Source organism: Lepisosteus platostomus, chromosome 12 (genome assembly GCF_059453375.1).
Source record: "Lepisosteus platostomus isolate fLepPlt1 chromosome 12, fLepPlt1.hap1, whole genome shotgun sequence".
NCBI classification, from domain to species: Eukaryota; Metazoa; Chordata; class Actinopteri; order Semionotiformes; family Lepisosteidae; genus Lepisosteus; species Lepisosteus platostomus.
In genome coordinates, this window is record NC_142622.1 from 4,853,428 (window position 1) to 4,863,571 (window position 10,144).

At 37.9% G+C, this 10,144-nt stretch overlaps 1 protein-coding gene across 1 annotated transcript; it reads left to right on the forward strand.

The window, feature by feature from the left end:
- The first annotated feature begins 2,469 nt into the window (after nt 1-2,469).
- On the forward strand, nt 2,470-8,730 carry tfpi2 (tissue factor pathway inhibitor 2). Its single transcript, XM_088600536.1, has 5 exons — nt 2,470-2,638; nt 3,012-3,182; nt 4,216-4,395; nt 5,334-5,507; nt 5,950-8,730. Exons 1-5 carry the CDS (start codon nt 2,566-2,568, stop codon nt 6,015-6,017), a joined length of 666 nt encoding a protein of 221 aa, XP_088456662.1. The 5' UTR covers nt 2,470-2,565; the 3' UTR covers nt 6,018-8,730.
- Nucleotides 8,731-10,144: the final 1,414 nt, after the last annotated feature.

Here is a 10,144-nt window from a genome sequence, read left to right on the forward strand (position 1 = left end):
CGGCAGAGGAATCCTGCTCTGTTGGGCCCCTGAGCAAGGCCCTTCACCCCAGCTGCTCCAGGAGTGCTGTATAAATGGCTGACCCTGCGCTCTGACCCCAAGCTTCTCTCCTTGTCTGTGTGTCTCATGGAGAGCAAGTTAGGTATGTGAAAAGACAAATTCCTAATTCAATAAATTGTATATGGCCAATAAAGTGATCTTAACCAATGAGCCCCCATGCTGCCTCAATAAAATTGTTAATATTGCCTTAATATGTATCTTGAAATATTAACATCATTGCAAATAGCATCATTGGGAAATTCTTACTGTGCAATAAATTAGTCATAAGTTTGCTTTTTAATTACTAACATTTTAATCTTCAATCAACCCCATGTGTTATTCAATCAACCATGTGTTATTTACGTAATATACAAGTCAATATTCCTAACATAAAGTCTGAAAAGGGAAGGTAATATTGGTCTTATCTACTGATAATACTTATAAGTCATGGTTCTAGGCATGATGACGTCAAGGGGTGTAATGATTCACTTTAAGGTTGTACTAAGTACGGTACTAAGGACAAGTATTGCAGGCTAGTCATCAAAGGGAGCCAAATGTGTCATGCTTATTGCGCTTTCATGGTGAATTAGAAGGACACTGTACTGTAAGTGAAATTTTGTTAATAAAAGTTAAACTATAGGCAGTGTAAGCTACAATAACATGATTACATTAATTGAATAACGACAACAAATTAACTTATTCTCTTGATTTGAATTGCCGTATAAGGTGCATAAATAGGACATCCATTGTCGATGGAATGCTGTTCTTAAACATAGACAGTGTTGGTGATGAGGAGGCTACGTACAGTTATCATTTAATTACAAAACTAATAACGCGTTCTCAATTATGGAAATATATGGGCCTGTGTGTCAGCAATGTACTGTACATGTACTGTACGTCTGTGAATCCACATTTGTTGTTCGGTTGACTCATCTACAGTATTTCAGACACAGAGCCCTTACTTAATTTCGGACTCATTCCTGGTGTAGTAGTTAACTTGGTATTTGATTCACCGCCCTATCTGGGATAAACTGGGCCAGTCCAGCTCATTTCTGTTCACGGGTATTTCCCCGGTTCGGGCGCTCATTTGTGCCGGATCACACACTGAATTTGTTAAATCCAGTTTCACAACGGTTTCTAATCCCCCGGCCCCGTGTTATCACTGCCTGTGTTGATTTTGCGTTGCAGCGGAGCGCTACAGTACATCTCCTTTGCTGATTTCTTAGCTTAATTTGTTTCCTAGTTTCGACTTTTGGTTTATTCGTTTTCCGCTATCGGTACGGGGTTCTTAAAAAAAATCCCCAGTTCACAAGCACAGTTTGCAAAGGCTTCAGCCTACAAATGAATACCGGCACTTTCCCTTTCATCTTTTTAAGCCATATTTCTGACTAAACCGCACTTAATACGTTATCAAATGACAGGTGGAAATGACAATACATCATACTGATACAATCAGTATATCAGACTCTCACGAAGAGACTTTTCCCTTTCTGATTTGGTCTAGTCGGTTTGCATTCCAGGCAACACACCTGCATGAGGGAAATTATGAATCTCATAAAACATACAGGATGGACGGCATTTATAAATCGCAATGGGGCTTTCAGACATGATAGCAAAGCAGAACTACTGTATAGTAATGCTGAACTAATATAATTAAAAACTAATAATTAGAAACAAAAACCTGAAGACACAGATATCTCTCTAGACCAAGGTGGAAAAACACCGAATTGGAAAAAAAATCTTAAAAACGATAGGAAAAAGATATACTAAAATACACATTTCTCTTCCCTGCAAAACTGCATTTGGACTATGATTAGTTGATATGGGCTTAACAAAAAAGACATGAAAAATATAAAACAGGAAGCAGAGAGTGAGACGATATCTACAGTAAAACAATAGTGGGGTGTTGTTTATTCGTAACAGTAAGAGTGGACATGTGGCCTTCTCCGTTGTTCGTCAAACTGTTTTCAAGTGCTGAAACAGAACCGAAGAAACATCATAATCGAATTTTAAATGCCAATGTAGCGTAAAAAGAAAACACCCAACACTGACGATTTGCCCTGCTAACATATCTCGCCAAAATCAGTTAGATTCTGAATGCATACGCATGTGTTATTCCTGATTTTGGTGAAGAATGGAGATGAGTACAGTATATGTGTAATAACTACTCAACCATCCTATTCAGCCTATGGAGAGAAGGCATGACATTATGTGCAATTCGAGGCAAAGACTTTGGGCTTTAAATAATTTACGTTGTACTGCAGTATTCTGAGCAAAACGCGTGTGATGCCCAAGTGATTCAATCAGCAGTATCGCGAACTGATGTAAAATATGACTTCACATGTAACAAAGGAATTAAGTAACTTTCACTACAGTGACTGGAAATGACTCGTGAAGCACGCCCTTTTCAAACTCCCAGCCGGAAAGTTTCCACGGTATAAAAGAGGCTCTGGAAAACGGAAAGCTGTTTTCAAAGGGATCTCGAAAAGGGTTCGCTAGGGCCGCAATACAGCCAACACTGCAGCAATGGAATCATTAACAGGAAACATCATTTTGATTTTCTCCCTGCTTGTACAAGCGTTTGGATTGCCACCAAAAGGTAAAATGCCAACTTCTACTGAACTGTTTCCCGTTGCTCTGCAACACGTTTTCTGCCTTGTACACAAGATGAGAGATGACTGTTGAGGGAAGCAAAACGGTTTAAACTTTTTTTTTTATTCCAGTCATTCTGATTTGGCCCTTAACGGGTTTTGATTGTTTCGGATTAGAAAGTTAACGTTTTGCACAGAAGAAACAAAATTAGAGACGATGCGACTTTTCAGGATGCCCAAATTACTGCAGTGTGTGAGCGCTATATGTGCGTCTGTTCTCAGTTAGAAAACATGGGCCGGTCGCTGTTTTGTTTTCGACTGGAGAAAATTTCTTTGGAACCCTAAATTAAAAATGATGTATAAACTCTCTTTCTGTTCCAGAGGTCTGTCTGCTCCCAGTGGCTGAAGGTCCCTGCAGAGCCACGATTCCGCGTTATTACTACAACAGGTACACGCAGAAATGCGAGGACTTCAGCTACGGCGGCTGTCAGGGAAACGACAATAATTTTGAAACTTTAGAAGAATGCGAGAAAACATGCTGGAAGATACCAAGTGAGTACTGTATATCCCTTCCCATGTGAAATGTATAAAAACTGTCAAGCACGTGTGCGTAACCTTGGAAAGGAGCGACAGAAAGGTGAAAGTAGACTTTAACGAAAGTTTCAGCTTAAGCTAACGTCTGATGGTTATGCCTAAAACACACGTCAGTTAGCTCTGTGGAAGTTTGTTTTATTAAAAAGAGAATACTGAAATAAGACAGAGCAGTCAATCTTATTTTATACATAATGTACAGTATAATTCAAGTCATTTTATTTTCGCAGTCCTATTCAGTATTTGTTCCAACTTCATACAGATGCATGAGTTGAATGTTTAATGTTTCACAGTCAATTAGTATTTACTTCACAGCAGTGTTTTTTTATTAGAGGTTTTGAAAGTGTAGGTTTGTTTAGAATTTATTGTTATATGTACCAGTGTACTGAAATGAAATGCTTCCTTGTCTATTTCCTCACATACAATACCAGATGATATCACAAATTGTTGGAGACGACCACATTTTGGAGGATCATGCACGTTAACATGTTTTACCGTGGATGTGTGACTTTTATGTAAAACATGTTAGAAAATGATAATTTGTAGAATACTATGTTATTGTTCCGAATGCAAACCGCATAACGTTCCAATAAATATGATCATTTTGTCTTAATTTGGCATCAGCGTACTCATGATGTTCTTTCCTAGCCTCCTTTAGTGGGAAAATAATTTCCAGAATGCTTTACCAAAAGAGGTTGTCTTAAGTCTGTCACGTTTGGTCCGTTTTTTTCAAATACAGTGTGCAACACATTTTGTTTAAACTTCCTGCCTTAAATGCGCGAATGCCACTTTTTAAATGTATATCGTGTTGGCATGTGTATTTGTTATCACTCACTTCACCCACCATTGAAGTTCTACCTTTGTAAAGCACATGACGTGGTTATCTAGAGGTAGAAAATAATTTTCGTCTGTGTGCGGTGGTGGTGGTGGTGGGGGCTACAAAGTTAATGCGTTTGGTTGCCAACTCGCCTAACTCCATTTCTTGTACGTTTAGAGATTCCCAAAATCTGCAGATTGGATAAAGAGGAGGGGCCATGCCGTGCTCTTTTCAAGAAATACTACTTCAATTTCACCGCGATGCAGTGCGAAGAGTTCGATTATGGGGGCTGCCGCGGCAATGCCAATCAGTTTGATGATAAGCGATCCTGCATGGAATCCTGCGACCCTCACAGATGTATGTTGTTACATGTTCATACCTGATGCGACGCCTCTCTTGTGCTCTACAGTTCGAGGGGTTAATTCCTGACAAGTGTTGCTATATTGTTTCGCAATACATTTGCCCATTGAAATTCTTTATAATTTGGCTTGTAAGAATAAAAACATGGCCATGTACTGTAGGAGAATTCAAGTTCACGCTCTGCAATGCGTTTACCGTATTAGGAGGCAAAACGAAACCCACAAAGTCTTACAGTAAGTGCTAGGCGAGTTTTTAGCCTTTTACGGTATTTTCTCTAATCTTGACCCCGTTTCTATTTTAAAAGGAAGGGGGAAATCAGTTCGATGCTTTAACAACTTGAACTGCAATCAGAGCATGAACATTTTTTAAATTTTTAACGTAATCCTCAATAGTTCGACTACAGGTTTCCATTGTGAGAATAATATGCCTACCAGCTAGGCAAGGTCCCTGAGACTGATGGCTATTAATTTTCACATGTCATGTGGCTTAGACCTGCTGATGTTATTGGTGTCCATCATTTAGAGGTAATGAACTGAAAATATGTGTAATGGAACATAAGGGAAACATATCACAGGTCTTAGCCATTCTGAGCTGCACACAGACCTGCGTCATGCAGGGCAGATATTATGCATCAACAGTCCCAGACACCCCAGATTTATAGCAACAGCCTGACTTTCCTTTGAGGTCTCCCATCCCAGTGCTGACCAGGCCCAGCCTTGCTTAGCTCCTGAGTTCTATTAAGATCGGTCTACAGGGTGGTACTGTAATTCTGCCGTTCGTTTCCAATAGTTGCAGACTTAAGTTTAAACTCGTGGAGTTTTCAGTAGCATTTCCATTTCTGAAAAACCCCTCAGACATTGAACCGTGCATGCGTGTGATGTTTGTGCAGTGACACAGCAGGCTACAATAACTCTGCTTGGTCTTTTGTTCTCCAGCCATTCCAGCTTTCTGCCTCAGCCCAGAGCATAAAGGATTTTGTTCTGCCTCCATACCACGGTATTACTACAGTCCAATCCGGAAGTCCTGTGTGGAGTTTATCTATACTGGCTGTGGAGGGAACAGCAACAATTTTGTTTCCAAGCAAGTGTGCAATGCAGTTTGCACAAAAGGTGTGTGGATAGACGTGAATTTAATAAAAGTTCTAGATTTATGTGCTTTTGTCGTTTAACACGCAACCTGGGAAATGGTATTTAGAATTTTTTAGTGCAGCATTTTGCAAGATGATTGTGTAATTTATAAATCGGCCACCAAAAAAAATGGTTGCAAAAAAATTTGGAATTTGGACATTTTATTCCAAATAACTGCTTTTCCATATGAGTGGGATTTAGTGTCTGAAAAAGGTTAACATGAGATTGTGTTTGACTTAGTTATCATACCTATACAAGGACTGCAAGCAGGGAGTCATAACTGTTACTAAAAAGGGGTGAACACATCTCCCAACAAGTTCACTGAACCATAATACTGGAAAACCAAATCGGAATGTAAAAATAGTTTGCTTGACTTCTTTCTTAAAAGTGTTTTTTATGTATGCCATTCAATTTTTTTTTTCAGGAAGAAAAATGAGACCAAGGCCAGCAAATGTGTTAATCAGGAGAAAAGTGAAAAGAATAAATGAATAAGGTACTTTTTGAAGTGATTTGTTTACAAACCAGCTCAGAAGTGCCTTCGGATGAGAAATGTTTTTCTACTGTTGTCAGTATTAAGTTCTACTGTATTTTAAGATGTTATGTATGGTGAGTCTATATACTGTATATATACAATGGATATGAATATTAATTACCTCATGCTGTATCACAAAACCGTCTTGCTGCTTATATTTGAACCTTTATAAAGTCAAGATGTAATTATTATTCATACCCATCATTCACAGTGGCTGCATGATCTTAAAATATCACCTTAACCTTGGAGGGTTCTCCATGTGAGACATTATTTTAAAATATTTACACTATGAAAGTATGTTACATTTGCACTATATTAAGACTGCAGTATTTTGAATTTTGTACAAAGCGCATTTTGTGTATTTTTTATTTGAAATATCTGACAGATACTCCTCTCTCCAAAGACAGAATTATTATAATCTAAATGACAAAAAACAATGCCTAAAATAATCTGGATGCTGAGGTTATCAAAATGTTTTTGAAAGACAATTAAACTTTATTTTTACAGTTGTAGATAAAAAAAAACTAAGAAGTTTTCTGATAATTAAAGTTATGTATGAATAGTGTTTTTGTATAGTTTTTAGTGGTTTGAACCTCTACGATATGGAGAGTGGAGCACCTTAAATTTGAATTTTTTATCTGTTATTCTTTTTTAAATGTTTTAATACTCAGATCTCTTATTTATGGTTTTTGTTGTTTATGGCTTCCAAAACGTCTGCAGTTTATTTCTGTGGAATAAAATTTTTTACCTTGAATTTTCAGTGTTTTTTTGCCCTTCTACAGTACTGTAAGTTAACAGGCTACAGTATACAGTATACAGTACGATGAGCGAGAGAGTCCTGATCTGGACAAGTTCTTGTCAGTATTTCAGATGAAGGCATTTTTTTTTCTTTTCTGCACATTTTGTGTGATTGACAGGAACAAATCATTTTATTCCTACGTGTAGCTGTTATCTTGGTCAAAATGTATTATTTTTTTGCTGTTTGATATATTAAAGTTGTTGTGGTTTTTGGGAACACCCATATACTGTATGAACATACAGTAAGGGTTACAAATAAGTGGAGGGTATTCGGTTCAACTAGCTCATTTGTTTGCTAGTAGCTCATTTATCCTAGACTAGTTTGAATTTTTGAACATATTCTTCTATGTTATTAACGAGAAGGATTCAATTCTTTTGAAATGCCAAAATGGGATATTCTTTTAAGGCTTACAATGAACCATTCAATTTGTTATTCTGCATTGGGCCGATTCCAGAGCAGCAGTATCTTTTTTTGAGAGAGAGAGGAGTTTATTTGCCATATGTACATTTACATTGGGATATGTATTCATGCTAATCTCTCGGGACATGCACAGCACAATACACAGCATTTTTTGTAATGTGGTAAAAGAATAGTACATTGTATTCTAAATGGGTTCTTCCTAATGTGTTGTACAATTTCAATTTAACATCCCTTGATTTAGATTCTACAATTTTAGCAATATATTAAGTCATGCTTTTCACCTTGCTTATTGCTTCGCCTCACTGTTTACAGGACGAAACATTTTGTTAACCTGGATATTTGTATTTTATGTAGGTTGTTTGTTCAAGCTCTGTGTTGTTGACCTCATATTGGTTGTTTGTATTGCTTGTGTTTGACACTCTTCTTGACTACATTACATCAGCTATGTGTCCAGTCTTGAATTTAGTTTTTTTCATTGTTTCTACACTTATACAGTCTGATCTGGTCATATTTTGGTATCACCTGAAAACCTTACTAATTTACTCAATACAGTAAAATGATATAAATTAAAAAAAACTGTGGTCCTAACACAGATTCCTGGGGTACTCCACTAACTCCATCATCCCATTTTGAGTATTCTGTACTTTGCCTAAGTCACTGTTTTCTGTTCATGAACCAGTTCTCAGTATGAGTACATGTATTACCTTTTTTGGTATGGCCTTCATCTTAATAAATCATATTTTAGGAGGAATATTATCAAAAGCCTTATGAAAAATAAATACTGTATGCCATGTTCTGTTTATATCTGTTATTGTTGTCGCCTTTAACGAGATACAGTATGCAAGATCTTTTTTTTAATTTCATGTTGACTGTCTCTTAGAATCGTACTACAATACAAAGTTTAACTATGATTGTCTCCATAGCAGTACATGCAAGTAATCTTTTAATGAAAGAATGTGTGCAAATTCGCTGTGCTAGTAACAGTATGTAAATGCCCTGTGTATAACGTTAGTACAAGTTTTCATTTATATAGAACTTCATAGTCATTATTCCCATAAACTATTCTTTATATTAACACCCAGATCCACATGATTGTTCATGTTTTCAAAAGGTAAAACAGTGGTCATTTTTATACAGTTCTTGTGGACTGGGGACTGCTTTTGCGAGTCAAAGCATTAGCACTTTAGTCTTCTGACTGCAGCTCCCTAGTTTTTGGATCTGAAATAATGATCTTTTGAGGGTTAAGGTTAGGAATGTGGGAGCTCACATGAGGCACTAATAAAAGTCAGGCAGCACTTTGAAGTCCTGTATTTAAACTCCCTTTTATACTCTAGCTTTTGATTCTGTACAATTGACTGTTTTAGTGTCTCTGTACAGTATTTTAATGTACAGTGCCCAGACATGATGTATTGAAATAAAGGTCTTTATATAAACTTTGTTTTAAAAAAAACAAATGGTCAGTCTTTCTCTGCGAACGTGTTCATTGATAATTTCATTAATTTGGGAGACATAGCCAAGTGTCTGACACTTGTTTCAGTTAAAAGGATCTTTCCACTTCATTTTGGTGACAGTCTGTCAGAAATACAATATCTTCTTCAATATGCTGTTTTTAGAAAGCATATTATTATATCTCAACTTTGCTGAGAGGAAGCTCTGCTGTAAACAGGAGCACTTCAGAAGTTTGCACTTCAAGGGTCACGCCCTTGGCAGTAATATAAAATGTTATGAAAGTAGTACTGAAATACTGTATCGCTATACTTTATTGATCCCTGGGATAATTTAACATGAAGCCATTTCACTGTCTATTAAATACTGGACATTTAAAACTATGAAGAAAAAAAATAATGTATCTGCTTAAAACCTTCATAGTGAAATTCCTTCTTATTTGCTTGTCTGGAAAAAATACATGGGCAGCATGGTGTCGCAGCGGACAGCATCGCTTCCTCGTAGTGCTGGACACTGGGATCAGTCCCAGACCTGGAACTGTATGTATGCTGTGTGTTCTCCCGGTGTGCGTGTGGGTGTCCTCTGGGGGCTCTCGTGTCCTCCCACAGTCCAAGAAGCTTGCTGGCAAGTGAACTGGCTTCCGAGAGAATTGGCCCTGGTGTGCGTGTCAGTGTGTCTGCCCTGCGATGGACTGCTATCCCATCCAGGGTGTGCCCAGCTTTGCACCGGGTGCTTGCTGGGATAGGCTCTGGCTCCGACGTGACCCTGAATTGGAAGAAGCAGTTAGGGAATACAGATGGATGGTATGAAATGTTTTTGTAAGGATGATTATAACCAAGCTCAGTCCTGCTACTTTTAAAAGAGAATCCTCAATGACCTCACTTCTCAAAAAGCTATAGGTACCCTCGTGAGCTCTCTTCCTTGCTGTCATTATTTTCTCATCCCTCCTCCACTCCTTTTCCAGCTTTGCAGCTGCTCCTTGGCTAAAGAAGTTCGAGTGGGGAGTTGTGTCAGCGTCAGTGCACGCTGGCTCCACAGGAGAAAGCAAAGGTCAATTCCACACTGTAAAGCAGAAAGACACCCTTAATACGTAAATAGTTAGTCTATGGGGTAAAAGTATAAAACTGCTTGCTCACAGCAATGTATTAGTTTCAGAGCATTAAATATGAAGTTGATGACATTATACCCTCTATGCTTCACAAAGACAACACAAAGGTCTGGTGGAGCGTGAAGTCCTTGCATTAAGCAGCAGTCTTATGATACTATTTCATTATTTAATGTCCCAGATGTAATGGAGAGTAATTCCCTCTTGCTGATGGCAGTGGCTGAGTAGTTGGAGCATCGTTTCCTAGAGCAGCATGCAGGGCTCAGTATGAATGTGTGCCCATTGGGAATGCATTGTATGCGTGTACTGAACTCTTT